Raw genomic sequence first — 21,285 nt, 5'->3', positions numbered from 1 at the left:
TAGGCAATAGCTAGGGCTAGTGTGCGAGAAAACACAGCACTGCAGCTTACTCACACATTCTTTATGACTGCAAGTAACTGTCTTCCCCATGTACAGATGAAAAGTCTGCATTGGATTTTTTTATTTATTTAAATAATCTTAGCACGCCATCCAAGAAAGTTTTACGGTACCAGGCAAAAAAAAAAAAGTGTAAATGTCAAATAAAACAGTGACAGATGACAGTATTCTCTATTGAATAGCACCGTTTCTTCGTGCATGTTCAATGAGAACTCATGAATTATTAATATGCAAATCTCCTTTTTCTGTTAAAAAAATCAACTTGGGATTTTTTGGTTGCATTTTTTTTCTTTTATTTATTTCTTTGGGTCTGTGTATGTTACACAGAGCTTTCCAGGAGAATTATTTCGTTTAAGAAATGCTAACATACAGAAATTCTTGGAGCTACAGCCATTCACAGTGAATTTTCATCTATAGCTGCATTTATTGGTACAAAGAAGGAAAAGTGAAGAATGACACGGTATCTCGCCACCTTTTCCCTCACTCATCCGCAACATCTGAACTCATTTCATTACAAGTAAATCCAACTTCTGTGAACATATTCTAAAAATCTAACAAATAACACATCCTTCCCCAGAGCCGTGATACACTGTGTTTCTGATCCTGCCTCCCCTGCACATCGCAAGCCTCACTCCACAGCACAACCAGCCCCCTCGAATGCCACAGAGTTACCAGGAGAGTTTCAGATGTCAGCCTGAATATGGGTGGCAGAACCTGGCCCTTAATGTCGGCTTCTAAGGTTCTTAAATGGGAATGTCTTCCATTACAAATAAGAAGAGGAAAAACAGTACAATTAAAGGACGCTTTTGGCTCTACAGTCAGGCACACCCAGTACTTGTGGTTACAAGGAATTCTGCTCAGAACTTCCTTCATTTCACCCCAAAACTTGTGGAGGCATCAAGAATCCAGCCCAATTTAGATCGTTAAAGAGAACTGCAGAGAAGTGCTGGCCTCTATTTTTGTTGTTCTCATGAGACAAGATAAACATTTTCTAAGCATTTTATTTGATAAAACAAATAATATCATATTAATGTCCTATTTTTAACCTCTCTCTCTGTCTCCTAATCAAATACATTTTCACATAGCTAAGCAAACAACAACAAAAATCTGCAGGAAGCCAGCCATTCCCATTGTGCTTTTATGCTGTTAAAGAAACAGTGTGCTTACTACACCAAGGCATTAGCCTTGGCACACTCAAACCCCCTTGAGGGACAGTTAGCTGGTGCAGCAATCACAGACATATTCTCTGTCACTTATCCCTGAGCCCTTTTTAGCAGCTTGACCCTTTCACTTTTGCTCAGCTTACCCTAGAGCAGGGGAGGCTGCTCCAGCAGCCAGAGCTACCAGGCTGCATCAAGGTCAGGTTTTCCAGTGTTCAAAGAAGGTAGGCACAAATATCCTAACTTCCCTAGCTGTTTCCTTGATTCAACTCAGAATCAACCAAGGACCACATTTCTGATCAAAGGACAAGAAAGCATGTGGGAAAAGTTTGGGCTAAGTTATGCTGGGGCTACAGATCAGTACTCAGGCTTCTAGCAGCATCTCTACCAAAAGCCACTGCAGAAAGAAGCAGCTGGGTGTCTGTGGTGGCTTACCCACAAGCAGCTCGTCTCCTTGACCTGGACTGCAAGACACTTCCAGCCTGGTTAAAACTGTAACTGAACTGACCTTGTGCTTCCCTGCATTGAAATTAATAATAATAATACAGTTAGTTTTCAGTGCTGACATTTTCTAGGGTCTCCAGCGAAAGCATGAGTAGGCAAATAAAGAGTTTTTAGTAAGAGTGATTCAGGAATAAATCTCAAAAATAAATGTAAAAGGCCATTTCCTCACCCACACCATCAGTGCAGAAAATGTCAACATATGTGACAAAAGGAAAAAAAGCAGCAATGATTGACACAAGTCTTGAAAGACCAGGAAAGAAATGATGTGCTACCCAGAGAAAGCTCCCCTTCTACATGGGATCACAGGGAGTCCTCTGGTCAAACTTTCCCAGCCTCTCTTCCTTCTGATCAGTTTGGGACTCTGCAGTGCGAAATGAGCCAGATAATATTCATCTCTTGTTCCTTAGTCGCCAAACTCTCTTTCCATGAATCCAATAAGTGTCTATTAAAATAAATAAACCCCCTAATGATTCAAGATAACCCAATCAAGAAAACTGAAATGGATAAAAAACTAACTGTAATGGAGAGTTCTGTCATGGCTTCAATGAATTCTTGATGAGGGCCAGGGGAGGGGGACTAAACCTGAGAAGCTTTACTGGGAGTATTTTGGTACAGTTCAAGGTTAATCGCTTGATAGCCTGAGTTTTCTGAAACAGTCAGCACTTTTTCTCCTCCAAAAATTTAAGGCAAAATGCAAAAGCACTGGCAAAAGCCCCAATTCCATTATGGCTAGTTTCTCAATAGCCCTATAAAACACGAAATAATACAAAAAATGAATGAAGTACATGAACCCTGGCACATCTTAGATGGAAACACCAAGTCTGCTTACATCTCTTAGCCTCAGAAGGAAGGATGCTGTGCACTGAGAATGTTTCCTGCATGCCAAATTCAAACAAGCTCCCCTCCATGCTGGAGAGGCAGTGCAGGCTCATGGTTCAGGCAAGCAGCCTGCCACCAGCACCCAAGTCTGCCAAAGACTTCCTGAGCAAAACCCCAGCTCCACAGCTGCCCCTGCCTCGCTCTTTTCCTGAGAGAGGTGCTGCTGCAGATGCATGTCAGCTAATGTCAAAGGTACTTAAGAGAAATTTTAAGCTTAGTTAAGGAGAGAAATGTCTTTCTATATTTCCTGCATATGTAAGAAGAACAAAATATCAGTACAACAGATAACCTCCAGCTGTAGAGATTCACAAGCACCATAAAGGCACAGAGATGCTACAGCAGGAAGAAAGGCCATATATACGTACATTATATGCACTGTGCACCTTCACAACCAGCTGTGTTCTCTAGCTGTTGTTCCTCGTCACTGGAATCTAATTAGTTTAAGGGCACAGAAAATACCTATTCTAAGCTAAAAGGGGGAGAGAAGGTAACCCATCATAAGAAATAAGGGAACATAAATTGTGAAGGAAAGACAGTGAAGGACAAAACCTGCCTGAGGGTGACTGCTCATCCCTCTCACAGTACCTCTGCTTTCTTCTCGGAGCAGGGGCAGTGTGACAATGGCCATGGCGCTGACAACCATGTAAAGTGGGCTCCCAATGCGGAGCTAACACCTGTCCTTGGTCAGAGAGCAGGCTCCCAGACAATCCTTGCGATGTGGCAGGGATCTCAAAAGGAAAAGTCAGGGAAATTGACACAATGATTTCTATCCACAGCCCTGCACTTCTCTGAATGTGAAGGGACTCAACTGAATGGCTTTCCTGCCCTAACCCTCACCCTTTGTTTGTTTCCTTTGTTTGTTCATTTTTAAACGACGCAAAGACATGACCCAGAGACTGAGCTTTGCCAGCTTAATGTTCTTTCAAATGTTGTTCAGAGAGAGTTCTCTCCTGCTTTACTGTGCTGTAACTGAAAAAAATTCCAGTCCCTTGGGGAAGAATTTGTGTTTCAAGGGTTTGCTTTTTGTTTTCACTGGACTGGTGATGCTGGAGGTCAAACCCTTCCATCTACCCTAGCCTGGGGCAGATGCCCAGCAGCCTGAGCCTCTCTTCTTCAGGCTGCTCCAGCCTGATTAAGGAAAAACTCTTGCCCTGGGAGAACTGTGGGAAGTTTGGCCTCCTATGTTCATACAATTTTTGCTCTCCCTCAGACTGTCAGCAAGGGGTCCAGTTACCTATGCCCACTATTTATTTTGATAGTGACTGTTTATTATGAACAGAACTATATTCCTGAACTTGTTTCACATAGCCTAAGAAAAAAACGTCTTCTGAGCACAACACAGCCACTGCTAGGACTCCCACTAGCAGAGGTCAGAGGGGTGACACTGCTGCACAGAAGCACTGGCACAAGGTCTTGGGGGAAAAGGTTTTCCCCAAAGTGGACCTGTAGAGAAGCTGCAGAACTGGACATGGAAACCAGCTTTCCTGACAGTTCAAACCTGCAGCATTGCTAGGTCAAAGTCTCTACCTGTCCCACTGCTCCATTCTGGAGACATGCAGGCCACCCAAACCTCTTTGAAAAGGCATGCTGGAAACTCCCCGTGAATTAAATATAACCAGGAGATTCTGAAGTGCAGATTGGAGGCTAAATCCTGGTATTCCTGCCACATTCAGAAACACTCCCAATGTGATAAAACAAGTCTCAGATTTAGTCATTTAAAGGACAAAGGGCACTAGCAGGCAGCATCCCCAGAGAAATACGCTGTCCAGGGGGTACATCACTAACAGCTGGCAACTAAAATAGGATGACACTTTTGGAGGCCGAGTTTGGAGGGCACTGAGCACCTCAGCTCCTGCTGCCTTCAGAAGGACAAAGGAATGCACAGCACTTCACAAACAAGACAAAAATATCTAGATATGTTGCAAGGAATAAAATGTGTATTAATGGAAATGTGACAAGTCAATGTCTAAAATGAATGGCTTGAGATCTTTATGAATCCATACTACCGCAGTACTTCTGTGAGGTCCTGTTCCTTGCATTTATGTTGCCCTGTGAGCTCCACAATTTGTATTCTCAGTTTCTACCAGCTGCCCTTCCCTTTACTTGCTGAACTGATAATCTGCCATGACGTAAGACTAAAGATGGCTACTTTTTAAATTAGAGGTCAATTAACTCCACTAGTAGATGATGCCACTTGCAATAACTGTTCTCAGTGGGTACCACTCTTCCTGTACAAAGACAGAAGATGAAATGAGGCCTCCATTGGCTCTGGATGCTCTCTCGGGTACATGACATACAGCCCTGCATATAAAATGTCAAAACAGCCCTGTCGGAGATTCACTGGCTGCTAAAACTGTGAAGATTGCACAGCACCGTGGATTGCTGTTGACAGAACAGCAGCGCCCAACATAACACATGCCTTGTTAGCAAACTGGAAGCCTCTCAGTAGTCTGGGGTGAGGGAATAATAGAAGAAGCCAATGCAATGCAAGCCAGGCCTGCGGAGAACAGCAAGTGAACGAACCTTGGAGGAAAGTCCAAGCAAACCCTCAGAGTAGCTCTTTTTTCCCCTCTTTCAAACTCTCTTTCTTCTGTAAACACGGGCAGTTTTCAATGAGCACTTCCCACCGCATAACTCAGCTGCTGAAACCAGAAGAGCCTGCAACTGGCACAACAGGCCTGTACGAAGCAATGGGAAAGCCCCACTGTTAATTTTTAGGCAAGCTAGACCTAAGGTGACACTGACCACCCCACTGTGCCACCACACACCCCTCTGCGATCAACTGTGTCTTTACTTTTGGCATTCCCCCGGCCATGGGCCACTCCAGCCAGCTGTGGGATACCACAGGCACACCCAACCAGGCTGGGGGGTGGGCGCACAGGTGGGCTTTGGGCAGGGGAGACAGTGTATTGCTATGGTTTGTGACTACAGCTTCTCTGTCCCTGCCTTCCAGTGCCCTCACAAACCACTTTCATGCTCCAGCAGAGAGCTATGACATCTCAGCATGGCAAATGCTGGGTCATCCCAGGGAGCCAGTATTGCTTCGGCAGGGCTGTGAAACAAAGGAAACATTAGCCTGAGAAACGCTTCTTCATTCGCCTCTGCTGAAGAAACAAAACCTTTATGGGCAGTGACTTTGCTTTAAACAATAACATTTGTGGATCCTGTTCTTAACCTTCTGCATCTGGCTTTCAAAATCTGCCCTGTTCTTTTTTCACGTGAAAGACTATGGAGCTTATTTTTGTTTTGGTGCTGGTGTGCAACGCTGCCAGAGAAGCTCACTCAAGCTGGCACAGACTGAAGCCGGTGAGCCACCCAAATTATTGTTGGGTGGTTCAGTCCCACTCTATTTCAAGAAGCCTCTGGGTATAATGACAGGAAGTTTGCAGGCAATTTTAAGCCAAACCTCAGAGAAGCTGGCATTCAGTCTGTGTTACACACTCCTTATTAAAAGCTGTCCAGTCTGGATTCTGGGTGGAACTTTGATATCTGCATGGAGTAAAGAATAAGGGGCACGTTTGCAAAATCAATTGTGCAGTTTTTATATTTACTGCACGTTTACCACATATGTCATTTATTACACAGTGGAAAACCGTTAAATGCACAGTAGTTGTGCCAAGTGGCATTATGCTTTTAACAGCTTTATTCGTTTAACAGCTCCAGTTCTCATTATATTTTGCCATGTGGTACATGAGATTTTTATGCATTTAACAGTTTAAGAGGGTTCCATGGTATTTTCCTTTTATGTATTTAATACTGTGCCTGGGATTTTGTTGGGGGGCAGAGGGGTTGTGGACTGTAACCCCTGTACCCTGACAAGAGAAAGCAAGAGGGAAAAAAAAAAAAAAAGATTAAATAAGGAAGGAAAAATGGATCAGACCTCCATGTGCCAGGGTGCAAATACCTGTAACAAGGACAAGGCTCTTCCCTGTGCTTTGGTAGCCTTTGATGCTTTGCTTATATGCCTTTCAACTTCTTATTTTACATCAACTTTAATCACTACAATATTGTTTTCCTGCACAGAGGGAAAAAATGTATTTAGCAGAGCGCATGCATCTGGATATTTCTATCCTCTCACAGACACATTTGTGCATTTTTGTGTGCATATTGATGCCCTCTCCTAGCACAACTGAGTAATTTTATCCAGGATCATAAACAGCTCTTTTCACACAGAGTAAACAATTCCTTCCAATGGTCTCCAATCCATTTGCTGCCCTTCCTATAAAAAAGTCTGTCCTCCTTTCTACATAATCCCCTATTGTATATTATATTTTTTTAAACAGTTGGATGAAATTTTTAAATTAATGGATTCTCTTCAACAATTTCACCCCAGAGTAGGTTTACCCACATGCATTTTTTACACCCAAGGTGAAACTTAATCTAGGAGAATACACTGCAGTGCCCTCTCATCCTTTTTTGTAAAAACGATTGTATCTGATGTGAACTATTCACATGGCGATACTGTATGCAGCACATACAACAAGAGGGGGAAAAAAAAAGGAAACACCTGCCTAATATGCAGTTTCCCACTGCCTTCCTTCAGTTAATTACTTAAGAAAACAGTTTCTTTACCTGTCAAATGAGAAGGATACCGTTATTTTGGAAGGTCCTTGTCCCACTAATAGAGATGTAAGTTATATACCACAAGAGGGAAAAGACATATGCGTTTCTACAAAAGGAGGGAAAAAGCCTGGCTGTAAGCTGGTCCTTTTCCCAGCCTATTTTAAAAGGGAAAAGGAAACCACTTAGGCAGGCAAACGCCAAAAAAACGACAGGTTCCCCAGAGATGAAGATTATTATTATTGTATGAACAGATGTATTTTTACTGGTGGGAGGAGGATATGGGTCTAGTTTCAACCCCAAAGTTTGCTTTAAAAACAAAACCCCCAAAAGCCCCACAACAACGAAATCCCCTCTACCACTCACCTGACTTTTATTGGCAGCCACTTTGGCAAACAGAGCTTGAGATACCTTGGCCCTTTTCATCTCCTGTTGGATCTCGTCATAAATGGCAGCTGTGATGTTGACGTTGGCGCCGTCCGCCTTAATGGGGAGGTCTGTTGTTGGTGTCGAGGTTTTGGCCTACCAAGAGACCATGAAAATAATAATTTAAAAAGTGCTGCTTTCAGCCCAGCCATCTGTGCAGAAATTATCAAAGGATTTCAGTCAGCTGATGCCAAACTGCATTAGTTACAGAGGGACACTTCCTGTCCGTTATTCTAATCAGGTTAATTGTGATTGGAAATAATTGCAGTGCATTCCTATAGGACATGCAAGGCCCTGTCAACTCTCCCCCTCTCCCTCTCCCAGCATGTTTATTGAACAGCTCAACAACACGATAGGTAGCTGGGGTGCTTGGCTGCAGGCAGTTGCTGAAGTTTTTGCTCTGCCAGCTAGCTGCTACAGCACAGACACCAGCCTCTACCTTCTTCCCCTCTCTCTAGAAGTGGCCTACACCTTGGAGGAAGAGCCAATTCTCCCAGAAAAAATGAGTAAATGGGTAGAGGTCTCTGTCTCTAAATAATAAATTATTACTCAATTTAATGCACTCCCTCAAGTCTCCCTCATCCTTTATTAAAACTATATGTATGTCATTTGAGTATGTATGGTTTCCCAGCCTTATCATCATTATGCTGGCCAGAAAGTCACCTAATTTCACCTAGGAAATCAGTGGAAATGAAAAAAAAATCATTTCATAAAGCTGCGCTTTGGCATGCCTTTGACGTGCTGCCCTCATTCTCCTAAACTCATATTGAGATTTTGTGTATTCCACTGCACTCCTTTTAATTGAATGATTTCCCATCAGCTTCTGTGACAAATGAAGGACAATAAAGGATGCTGCCAGTACTTTCCCCAGGCTGGACTACCCCTACAAGGCTGCTATCAGTACAATTCTGCAGGATCCTACAAGACGTTTATTTTAAAGCCCCTTCACCATGGCCATCCTCAGATGATGGAGGCAGGCAAGGGAGTGAGGGCAGCACGATGCTTGCTGAACACTCGCACCAGGAGCCCCTTGGAGTGACAGATCTCATTTGCTTTCCTGAGGTCAAAGAGAAGGGATGCTGGGGCTGATCCCTGAACTCCTACATCTTTTAAGGGAAATATATAGGTTACTGACATAAAATCCCTGTTTTCTCCTGAGACATAAAGGTCTTACGAAACAAACCAAGCTAAGTTGCCAAGCTCATACTTCCAGACATATCCAAATCTCCCATAAACTCTGGTGATGTTCAGATAGTTGGCCCGATTATAGATCTTTTCAGCTGGCTCCTGTTTTTGCACCAGAGTTGAAGGCTGCTAGAGTACATCTAACATTAATTTTTAACTAGGCAGACAAGCCCAAATGCCTATTTGTTAATGAGAAGGTTAACTAGGCAAAACCAAGCCTTCTGAACTTCTTTTATTTTGCTCTCCTCCAAATCTTCCTATCCCCAACGTCTTTTCTGCACCAAGGCCCACGTTAATAATGGAGCCAAAATCCAATCAAGACAACAATCTAGACTAATCACTCTTCCTACTGCTTCCAGATCAAGCCTTCGTCAACCTTTATCTCCTCTCTTGCCGAAGCCAGTCTGTAGGGGGTCAGGAGCAGCCAGCACAGGATGCAGCAGCTCACTGAGCACAACCACGTAGCGCTACGTTGCGCAGCGCCCAACTGAACATGTGCCTCTGGCTCTGCAAGTGCCCCCCTTCTGCCTTGAGCCTGCCCTAGCTGATTCCCTGCTTGTTTTGAGACAGCAGTGCTGGCAGCACAGGACCCACGCAGAAAGGGACCAAGACTGTTCTGCCTCTGCTAGGGACAGCTGGGGCAGGCTGGAGCCTCCTGCACCCCCGGCACCACAGGAGGCCAGGGCCCGACTTGGCCACAGGCCCTGAGCGGATACAGCCCAATGGACGGACCGAACTGGATCTTCACAGATAGATAAGAGAGAGGGCAATTGTGGGAAACATAGGAAAACAACAAAGAGATCGTGGGAAGGAAGAGGACTATCCAAATCTGTCAGGATTCATTTACTGGAGCTTAATTTTACCGAAGGCATTGCAGGGCTTTGAACAGTATTAAAAAAAATAGTCTTCCCAGTTGATGGAGCCTTTGGCTAGCGCAGCAGCTGAGGTCACCACTGCCCCAAAGGTCGTTATGGAGGTCTGAGATTCTGAGAAGAACAAAATTAGCATGTAAAATAAAGTTTTAAAATACAGCTTCATCCTGCATCCTGCATGTTTTAAAATACAGCTTCATCCTGCATGGGTCCCCTGTGCTGCTAGCTCTGCAGCCAGAAGTCAGAAACCAGCCTGCCCTACACGCCCTGAAAGCTGGGCCATTTCTTATTTAATCACCAAAATAGGTAGGAAAGTATCACAGCTACCACAATAGCGTGCTTGATGCTATAGGCCTAGACTGGTCCTAAATATATATTATAGGCCTAACTGGTCTTTATATTATAATATATATTATAGGCCTAAACTGGTCTTGATATTAACTAGAAGTTTGCCATTATTGAAATGTCTCATTGCAAATGTTGAAAGAAAAGAAACGGGAAAAAAAAAAAAGTTTTTGTAATCACAATGCCAGAGTGCTGAAATCCCAGCAGTAACTGTTAGTCTTCCACAGCAAGGAGAGAGCTCGCTACATGTATGCATTAACCTTTAAAAGCTCAGAACCCCTTCCCCAAAGCGCTTGCATCACTTGCTGCACCAATCTGCCACTCTCACTTCCACGCTGGTACTGGACAGTGTCCGCCTGTGCCTGGGGAGAACCCATGAGGGGGCTTCGGGGCTGGCTCTGAGTGGTGGAGAGTTGAGCTGGGTTATGCCACGTGCTCATGCACCTACCTCTATGGCTGCCCTAGCACTTACTGATACGCTACCCAGCACACTGAAAAATCATTCTCAGAAGTATTGCCTCAAGAGATTGGTATCTATGGAAACCATGCTTCCAAATGCCATTAAATCAACTTCTCCAGCACTGTAACATAATTCTTGAAAGGCCAGTACAGTTCCTCCTCACCAGTAACCACCGTTACCTCCAAAGCACTGTTCTCTGGGGGTATACAACATACCCTCCTTGGATGGCAATGCTTCAGGGAATCGCTGCGCTGTGCATGAACAGGGTATTTGTCTCATCAGGACTAATACTGGGCATATGGGGAAGCACAGTAGCCATGTTGCCTGCCCAGGAGCTGGGAAGCAGCCTCATTTGCAGAGGTGTCCAAGTTGTCAAAACAGCACCTGTGCTGACTGGTGCTGGCCCTCAGAGGACTGGGGAAATTTTATCCAGTGGGCGCAAGAGAAGTACTGGGTACACAAAGGTTTCTGTGTCGCTTCTGGTGATTAAAAATCTCACAATATTCCACTGGATTCTCCAGGAAAATAAGGCAAGGATGGGCTGCTTTATACTTTTAGAGTATGGTTTTCTAACAATGCTTAGCTCTTAAAAAGGAAAGCAAATTTTCTCTTATTTTAAAGCTGTGGTGAACATGGGAAAAAAATTGTTATTTTGACAGAGAAAAGAGCTGGAGTGAGCGATTTGACAGAGATTGGATTTTTATTTTCACCGGACTGCATCTAAGCCCTCCATTTCTTTCTGTTTTGTTGTTTGTTTTGTTGATTTTTGTTGTAGCAGGAATAAACTAATCTTTTCTTGTAAATATAAATGCATAAAGTGGGTACACTACTTAGATGCTAAAATAGTTCTTTTTTTTCCACAGAAAGGTAACTAAAAAAAAAATAAGAGTTATACAACAATGAATTTCGCATATAAAGATTCATCATCAAATTCAGATTGGCAGGATATGCTTGCTTTCAGTGAAAACAGTTCTTTACATCATGTATAGTGGTGAAGTGCACCCAAACCAGGGTTAAACTGAACATGCTCAACAGTTTCTACAAAATCAGCACATCTTCCTTAAGGATGATTAGTTTGCATTCAACCCCCCACTCCAAGATGCTTACTTATTTTTAGCAGCTGTGGCTCCAGAATTCAGTATGCAAAATGCTCAGTAATACTATTACAAGCATGGTCAAAACATGCACAGCCTGAGCACTCAGAGGCTTTGCAGACTACCTGACTGTGGAAGCACCAAAGCAGGAGGGTTTTTCAGGCCTGTTTACAAAAGATCAAGAGAAGTGCTAGACCTGAGCTGTCATGTTTGCACAGCTAGAAATTTCAAACTCAAGTCAGACAAATGTCATGACAAGAGCTAATCATTGTCCCTGTGCAAGCACCCTCTCTTTTTCAGAGTATACCTCTGGGACTGCAAGCAGCCAGGTAGAAGGGTAGATACACCATAACAGTGTAGTATGTGGAGGGTTTTTCTTAGTGCAAAGGCACAACCTATCCAGGGAAGTGAGTGGCGACAGCACATTAATAAACACACATAGTTAAATCAATGAGGTAACTTAACTGGTTTGGAACTGTAAGGCGTCATCTCTTGTCCCAGCACCCTGCCCATCTCTACTTTCAGTACTTCAAATAATTACTAGTGTAAACCTCTAACTCTAGGACCATCTTTTCCTATGCAGAATACAGAATGCACTGATTTCTAGCAAAAGCTATCTACCTCACTATCAACTCCTGTTCACTACACACATTTTATTGCAACATATATGAACCTCTTCATAAACCCATAAATTTTCTGTGTTCTGCAGAACCTAACAGACAGACCACTACGACAAAAAGTTATGTAAGTAGTCTTTCTATAATGCAGTCTGTAACAGCCATTTAGTGAACATATATGAACAGCCCATATGTAAAGCCCACATGCACCCTTGCAAGTATTAATGTCACATACATTCTTCTTTGCGTTTATGGCATTGATCAAAGCTAGAATCATTACTACGACTTGTTGAAATCCAACAAACATCTCTTAAGAGCCACTACAAAACCTTACCAAAGGATTTCCACAACTCACCTGGTTGAAAGGAGCAACAGACAGAGGAAGGGCAGAGAGGAATACCTTCCCTGAACTAATCCACAGGACCACAGAACAAACAGGTAACGAGGAATCACATCTTACCTGGGGGGTTCTGGAGGAGCTTGGGCTGCTGGCTGCTGAAGACACCATGCTCACGTTGGGGTTCATACTTCTTTCTCTCTCATCCTGATAGATACGATCACGCTCCGAGTCAGGCAAGTTGAGGAAATTCTGCATCGCTCTCAAGTTTACCAGGAGGGACTGGGAAGCTGTCCTAGGGTCTTCTTCCTTACGCAGGATCTCAGACAACAAGCCCTGGTTAAAAAAAAAAAAAAGTCCAGTCATGTATTGTTGTTGTTTTTTTAAAATTTGTTTAGCGTAACCAGCTGGGTAGCGATACTGAGAACCTACATCTCATGGTCTCTCCCAGAGAGGATATTCTGTATGAAAGTGCTTGTCTTCTAGGGGCTGGGGTTTATTTTGGGACAGTCCTATTCTGGCACTGTAATAAGCATGTGAGCATGGAGATGCTAGATATAAAGGCAGGTGCACCGAGTAGATGAAATTACAGTTACCACTAGGTGCTTGCTGCAAATATTTTAGGAGCTGTTAGATGTCTCTGTCTCTCTCTCCCTCTCTCTCTGCTTTTACTTGATGCTGGGAACGCTTGGCATTTCTGTTCATCTTTGACAAATCTGCCAAGCTTGGCAAATTTAGTTCCGACATTTAAACAGTGCAGGAGGTTTATGAAGAAAAATGTTTGGCTGGGGTTAGATGTTACAGTCCGTTCATTTTGGTTTGGACAGTTGTTTCTGAGAGGAGAAAAATGGAACAAATAATAAAGCTTCAGATTCTAGCTTTAGCGATTTAACCTATTCTTTCACGCCTCGTTTTAAAATACCACAGGTTTCAAGTTGCAACAATGAATGAACACCATATTCACCTAGTTTTAACAAAAAGCATTATGCCCAGAGGTAACAAGTACAGAACTTCCAAAAAATAAAAATAATAAGAAAAAAAAAGAGTTGGAAAGATGAGAATAGTATTAAAAGAGGCTTAAATCTAATGACAGGATTAAAATTATGCATAACTGTAAGCATTCAGTAGTTCCACAGCTTATCTAGAAGTTAGGGCACAATATAAGCCTAGATCAGGGCCAATGGAAACCACCAGAGTGGAGTGCATTCAACCAGCTTCTCTGAGGCACCCTGCCATGTTCCCCACTTTACAAAGGGCTATTTCACTCCAAAAAGCGGTAACAGTCACTTCCTGAACTGTGCATGTTTACGTGTACTGGTGTACAATGAAGCAGAGAGGGATCATTTCTCCTGCCTGCCACAAGCCCAAGCACTTGAGAACAGCAGCCGCAGTGTCCAACTCCATGCGGCCACCCAGCTCGGCCCAATGCACTGCTGTTGGAGCAGCAGCAGCTTTCAGCAACCGGCTGCAAAGGGGACTGCAGTGCCCCAGGCGTGATTTAGCCGTAGCTGTTAACAGGAACGTTTTGCACAGTCATCACTGAGGCAAGCTGCCTCACGAATACTTCCTTCTTGCAAGGAAAATGGTATTAGAAAACAACCACGCCGTAAAAGCCCTGTAATACTTAGTCTGAATTTTTCTTCCACGCTAGAGTCTCCCCCCAAAAGACTTGATGAAACACTGGTTGCACAGCTGAGTAATGACCAAATGCCAACGTTTTTACTATTTATTGATCTTATTGACTACAATTCCTGACAAAACAGACGGGCAAAAGTGTGTCTATATCTGCTTTATCTGTTATCTGCTTACAAACATCTACATTGGAACACGTATGTGCAAGCTCAATTTCAGCAATGTTTACGCCAGAAGTGCTCAAAACAAGCTCCACAGACAACCAGCAGGTAGGTTGCACACAGCTTCATTTTTTCAGTTCCTAATCTACAAAATTAAAATAAAGAGATGGATTCCTGCTTCTATTTTTCTGTTGTTATCAGAACAGTTACAAGATGGACTGAAGTGGGAACTGAGCCGTAGTGGGACCCTCTGACCAGAAATGGGAGAAGGCTGGAGAGAAGCCAGCTGTTGAAACAGGCCCACACCAGGAAAAAGCTTGAAGAAGGTGCAGTGCTGGGCAGGCCCTGGCCTTGCTTCTGTGACTGTCTGCAGCCGTGGCACGGCCGCATGCTCATACCCAGCTTCTTCCTCAGAGTTTACCACCCTACAGAGAAGCTAGGGACACTGTAAAAAAATTCCAAAGTTTACCAGGCTCCCACACTGAGGGAAATTAACAAAAACAGGATAGTTCAGAAGCCCGAACCCGTGACTTGAAGCATTCCAAGATCAATACAGAATGTCCCTATTAGAATTTCCTCTTAAAGTCAATGGAAAATTCTCCAAAGACAGTAAATAAATATCAATTCCACAGACTCTCTAAATTCTTAGATTTCTGGGTCTTTTAAAGGATACATAATTTATTTATTTATTTATTTATTTATTTTTAAAAGAAAAGATATGCATCCAAAAATGAATGGATTTAGTTTGAAAGACAGGTACATGAAAACTACTGGAGTTGACTCTAAGGCAGCTTTTTCTGCCCCCACCTTAGCCTGGCTAAATCTGTGGTTCAATTTCAAAAATGGAGAGTAAAAACATATGTGAAAGCATGCCAGCAATTACTTTTCAGTGCAGTCATTGCCTCCCTATGTAAATCAGGGATGTACAGGTACAAGTGGGTTGGTAATGGCACTAAGAGATAGGTATGTGGCTGCCTGAAATACCAACTCTGGGGTTTGGAGGCTCTGCCTCATCACCTGAAGTGGCATATCATGGGAGAGATTCAGGGCTTTGGAGCCCTAGCTTGTGCCTCTTGCTTCTAAAAGGATCTCACACCTGGTTTAGGGACGTAGCAGTATTTCACACCACTGCTCAATCAATCACCAGGCATCCTGGCGTATTACCATAAACCACCCTGGGTAAACGGGCTCGGTAATAAGCAGCAGCGATGGGACAACGGCCTCACAAATACCTGGAAAGAGGAAAAAGCCATGCAGAAGGAGAATTGGCAAAGAGTACTGACACCTCAGGTGACCAGTCCTGCACAGGAGCCAGGGAGCCTCACCTGCTAAGCAGGCACCCAGCCCAGCAGAGCAGCCAACTTCTTCCCCCAAAATGCCAGGCTTGTGCTGCACCAGAGGCAGCTGCTCATGGAGGGGCCAAGCCCTGCACCCCGATGCCTGTTCCAGGCCCCCAAGTGGGAGGTCTGGCTGCACAGAGCTGGTCTGGAGCTCGGCTGTAGTATGCTGAGTGCTTTGGCAGCTCTGGAGCCATGTAAACAGCAGGACAGATAATAAGAAAACTGACTCAGAGGGAAAATCCTGCAACTCCTCCTGCAACTAAAGATAAACAACGCTGGTAAACAACAGTGGTTAGATAGCTGAGCGATATGGTAGAACAATAAAATAAAGTATCTTGAGAGCAATAACGTTTACAATAATATAATTCTGAGCTACTGAAGTATACACAAACTAACCAGTGAGCAACATTATAAAATAAAGTGATATTAAATAATCTGTTCAGCCTTTTTGTCACCTGCAACAAATTAGGCTTTCAATATGCAAAACATCTTCCTTCCAGAAAAACAAATGATCATGATTTCATTTAATTGTAATTTAATGAGGCATAATTTATTTTTTAAAGTGATATACACCAGGTGTGTGGTGAGGAAACTGACCCAGCCAGACAAGCCCTACTGTTTCTATTTTTGAGAAAACCCTAAAGCCAGCCAGAGACTGTTTTCATTTCTGCAAATTATGTTTCTGCTTGAGGGAGTGAGGGAGGGAAACCCACAGCATTCATACATTTGTTATAAAATTCCATTGGCTCATTCTGACTTACTTACATCTCACATATTAAAAAATAATAATAATACATAAATAAAATAGTAATTTGCAGAGCAACCAACTCTGCAAACCTGAAAGAAGATCCTCAGGGACTAGAAAGTCTCGAACTGATTTTAAATGACCAAACAGATCTCTTCTACTGAACACAGCTTTCAGGAAACACTTTCGGATAGGTAGCTTAATAATAATCTTTCTTTTTCCATTCTTGGACATCATTTTTAAGCCAGTTACTGAAGAGGCAATGAACAAGTTTAATAGTAGCAGAGGCTCTGCTCACAAATGAGCTGTGCTATGCATGCACCCCTAGACAAGGACCCTGCTCAGGCACAGCTTGGTTTACACTTGGAACTTGCACCATTTTTAAAATTACACACTGGATCCATAATGAACTTTTTTAAAAAAATAATAACCAGAGGTGGAGAAAGCAGACACATTCCAATCAAAATAAAAAAGTATTTGGAGCTATTTAAGGTAGGAGCAATTTTGACAGTGTTTTTTCCAACTAGCTGAAATCTAGTTTTTCAGAAACAAGCCAGCAAAGTCACTGTCTTGAGGGTTTGCTTTGCACTCATTCTATGAAACCCCATTTGTGAACTCACTTATTTTATTTTTACTACCTACAGGATTTCCAGGACAAACAACCCAAACTTCATGGGCATGGAATCTTTTTTAAGCAACTTCTGAAAGATAATGCACTACAGTGTAGAGCAAATGTTATTCAGACTGACTCCTAGATCCAAAGGACTGACTAAACAGCCTTTAAGGCCAACACAAAGGCTTGACCAAAGCCTGTGGAAGGCAAGTGAAGTTTTTCTGCCATCTTCCCAAAGGGCTTTGGTTCAGGCCTGTAAAGTCGTAAATGAGATCTCAGTGGGACAGCAGACTGCACTACCAGGGACCAAATGAAGGACAGTTTTGCAACAAGACTTTTCAAAAGCAGTCTGGATGGGGGTGAGGAGGTTATGCTGGAGTGTCGCCCAGACCCTGATGTCCTGGGGACAGAGGAAGATAAGGGCCATCAGGCAGCAGGAGACTTGCAAGTGCTGGCCAGGACCTCACACATGTCAGGTTTGGTGACTCAGACAGGAGCTGCACTTCCCCTGGTCCAGACCTCAGCAATGTGTCCATGAGAGCAGATACAACTTTAAAAAGGTTCAAAACAGGCTTTAGACAACTGAAACACTGGCCAAGGCAAAAACTTGAATAAACTCATGTGCTAAACCTCAGTTTGTATGTTCTGTGTAAGGAGATTATATATATATATATATGAAAGACTAAAAAAGCATAAACACTTTTTTCATACTTTCAGTTTATTTGTGCCTCTCCATACTTTAGCTATTGCCAAGAGCAACAGAGAAAATGCTGAAATACTAGAAAAATATTGCTCCTGCAGTACTTAAAGCCCAAGCAGTACTTGTAACTGGCCATCTCAATAAAAAAGCTGTTCTGCTTCCTCTCGGGTTTAGATGAGACTCTGATCGGGACCAGAAAATGTAGGTATTTATTCAAATTCAAAATCTGAGTCTTAAATACCAGTGATATAAGCCTATCCCCTCTCAGTATCCCTGTTCGGCATGAAAGGCCTGTTTCTAGTATGGGAAGGCAGCACTTGGGGAACCATTGGTTAGCTGCTCATTCCTAGTGAACTACACTGAATTCTCACCTTCAGCATACAAAACCAAATTGATTTTGCCAGACTGAAACAACTGTTTATATTTAAAATTGCCTGCTACTTGCAGCAGAAAGCTTGAGGAGGCAGGTCAGCCTGCGGAGCTCTGCAGCAAACGCACTAACTTCTCATCACCCTTCAAGGAAACAAAACGACTCCACCTGCTGCGTTTTTCTCATGTCAGGGTAGGGTTTTACGCCATGACATCTCTGCCTCTTGGCATTAACTGCAAGTCCAAACTTCGAGACCTCCAATATTGTCTTATGGGCTGAATAAGATACATTGATCAATTTTTAAAAATTTTCTCTTTGCCTATTGATTAATTGTTTAAAAACTTCTCTTTCTCTCTAAGTATACAGCACTTAAGAATAAATTCTATATGGAGTACCTGCAGGTTTCTTATGACTCCAGCTCATTTTCATCCACTGCTTTACTTCCACTCCCTTGCATATCTTCCTAATTCCAGCTAGGACATGAAGCAGAAGTGCTAGAAGTCTCTTAGAAATGCTTATTCTGGCAATGTGTTCAGTCCAATTTTGTTCAGCAAGATTAGTTTAGATAATCATTGGAAATTTTTGAGTGGTTAGCCAAACCAAGCACCTTCATATCCATCCTGTCACAGTTTCCGTTAAGCAGAACTCTGCACCCTGTTACCTGACCAGCTCCTTCTGTCTCAAGAGGCAGAACGTCTGGTGCAATGCTCTTGTCCGTTTACACGAGCTTCAGAACTCAAAGGACTTTGACAGGTTTTCCATCAGTGTAAACAGGAGACCAGCTGTCTTCTAATGCCCTTCAGTGCAGCTGAATACATCACATCAGTCCCTCGTTAAAAAAAAAAAAAAAATCTCTTGATCTCTAGATTCACTGCCTATAGACAGAGTATGAGCCTCATTCTTAAACTCATTTAACTAACGCTAAAATATGTACATCTCAGGAGAGAGCTGCTTAGGCACACAGCATTTAGAGGCTGATTTGAGTAAAACTTATACAGGGTCCAACAATGACAATTTGATTTTTATTATTAAAAATGAAGTGTTTAAATCCTCAAAGAAAATGCCTTTATTGCATTAGTTTAATAAAGCCTCTTTTTTATTATAGTATCTCTTTTTATTAAGGAAGATAGGATGTGCCTGTGGAGCTGAATGTGGATGCATGGGGAAAACCAGGCAGAGGAAGACCGACCACCTGCAGCCACAAAGTGCCACCATTTATATGACATGCATGTCAAACCTTTGTACTGAAATATGCCGGAAAATGAGCACGACACACAGCTTGTGCACACTCTGTATAGCCGTGCGTTTGCTTCCAAGGCTCAGGACTCATGTGCATCAGCTGAGCAGGCAGCAGCCGCCTCCAACAAGCACACATTCTGAAAGCCTGACTCACATGCTACTTAAGATCCTTTCATTCAGCCTATTGAATACAATTAAGTTAATTGAAACTGAAATTTTGGGCAGTGCAAAACCCACTGTTGGAACAAATATCCCATGTACCAAAAATCTGTAATTTATTAAATTAAGCACTTCCCTTACAGACTGTCTTCTTTCCTGTGAGTACAACAGAATGCTGCTTGTGCCACATTACACATAAGAATAAGGCAGGCAGCATGAAACGTTTTCATGCAATGAGAGAGAGTTTTCTATGGGGGAAAAATATGACAAAAAATCCCCCTAAAAAACAAAACCAGAACACTCGATAAGTGAAAGTCTGCGCACAATGGGACGGGCACCATGGCGATGAATGCAGCATGAATGTCTCACTAGATACCAGGCAGAGAATTAAAGTGCTCATCTTTCTCTCACTTAAGTCAAAGGAAAAATTACTTGCTAAAGGAATTCTATCCAGGATTTGGCTCACAAGCAAGCAGAGATGGAAGTGTTAGCTATTTCAACAAAGCATATTTCTAATCTTAAAAAGCTTCTTAAGGGATCCAATTCTGTTCCCACTCAAGTTTAGGGGAATTTTGCCAAAGAAAGCAGAACTAGACACAAATGAAGAGCCATCAGCCACTTCCCTCCCTGCCTGCCTCCAAAGACTGTCTTTCAAGCTTCCTCACTGGCCATGCGATCTCAGCCCCCAGAGCCTCCAGCCCCTCCATACCTGACCCGCAGCATCTTTTCATGAAGGGCAGCGTCATTTTCCCTTCCTGTGGCAGGAGCCTGGACTTGCCCCCTGTCACACCACAAGCTAGGGCAGCATCCAAAACTGGCCCTGCATTTCCCTATGCCTCAGCCCACTCCTGCAGCCAAGGTATGGCAGAATCCCTCAAACAAGGTGGATCGGTTTATTTTATTTCATTATGAGTTTCACTACATCTGACGTTGGTAAAGCAGAGCTTCCCACTCCCTGCGCTGTTACCTGCTTTTACCCCAAAAGGCCCCAGTGAAGCACCAGCTAAGCAGGCAGGAGCCAACATGGGTAAGTGCTGCCTTCCTACCAGCAAACTGGAAAGCCGGCTTCCTCACTGCTAGCTACTAAAAGAGGGAAGGAGCAGTGCTCTTTGGGAAAAGAGTAACACACAGCCCAAACATGCTTGTTCCCCCGGCTCTCTTTGTATCTGGCACCACAACTGTTTCATTCAAAAAACCTCAGGTTCACGGATATTCCCAGTTTCTGAGACTGTTCAGTAAAACAAGCACTGGCCATTCGCCCAAACATTTTACTAGTTTTGGCTACTATGTCAAAACATTGGCAAAAAAAAAAAAAAAAAGATGCTTAAAAAAATGATATAAACAGAAAACACTCATTCAGTCTATAGGCTTTTCAGTCCACTGGGCACCCCAAGGAGGAGAAAAGCAGTTCCCTGGTCCAGTGATTTAAACTGTCTGGACTCCTACAGCCTGACTATCCATTCGGACTCCAACTCCATGTCCCTGTCTGAGCCTGCAGCAATGAGGTATGCCCAGTAAGCAAGGAGAAGAGGAGAGCAAGTTCATTTTCTTCGTGCAAAGTGGGATTCAATTTAGCTGCTTTAAAGCTAAGGATTTTGCAGAGCACTGATCACTTCAGTAACTCCACACTTGCTAAAAACAAAACAAAACAAAGCAAAAAAAAAAAACAGGTAAACAACAATCGGAAAAACAAACAAACAAACAAAAACCCACAACTTTTCAGAGAAGGATAAAGTACACTCAAGAGAGTATTTTCATGCAGGTCTTTAAACTAGTCCTCTCTTTCCTTTGTAACCATCAGCACCTGCCCATTCCTCGCCGCGTTACAAC

At 43.1% G+C, this 21,285-nt stretch overlaps 1 protein-coding gene across 1 annotated transcript in view; it reads right to left on the bottom strand.

Annotated features, from left to right (window-relative positions):
* SATB2 (SATB homeobox 2) overlaps positions 1–21,285 on the bottom strand; it is a 132,260-nt gene that overhangs the window by 29,494 nt on the left and 81,481 nt on the right. Inside the window, 2 exon segments of the mRNA XM_040561371.1 lie at positions 7,527–7,682; positions 12,620–12,832. Coding sequence (XP_040417305.1) covers positions 7,527–7,682; positions 12,620–12,832 — 369 coding nt within the window.

Source organism: Cygnus olor, chromosome 6 (genome assembly GCF_009769625.2).
Source record: "Cygnus olor isolate bCygOlo1 chromosome 6, bCygOlo1.pri.v2, whole genome shotgun sequence".
NCBI classification, from domain to species: Eukaryota; Metazoa; Chordata; class Aves; order Anseriformes; family Anatidae; genus Cygnus; species Cygnus olor.
This window is presented reverse-complemented; position numbering and strand designations above follow the sequence as displayed.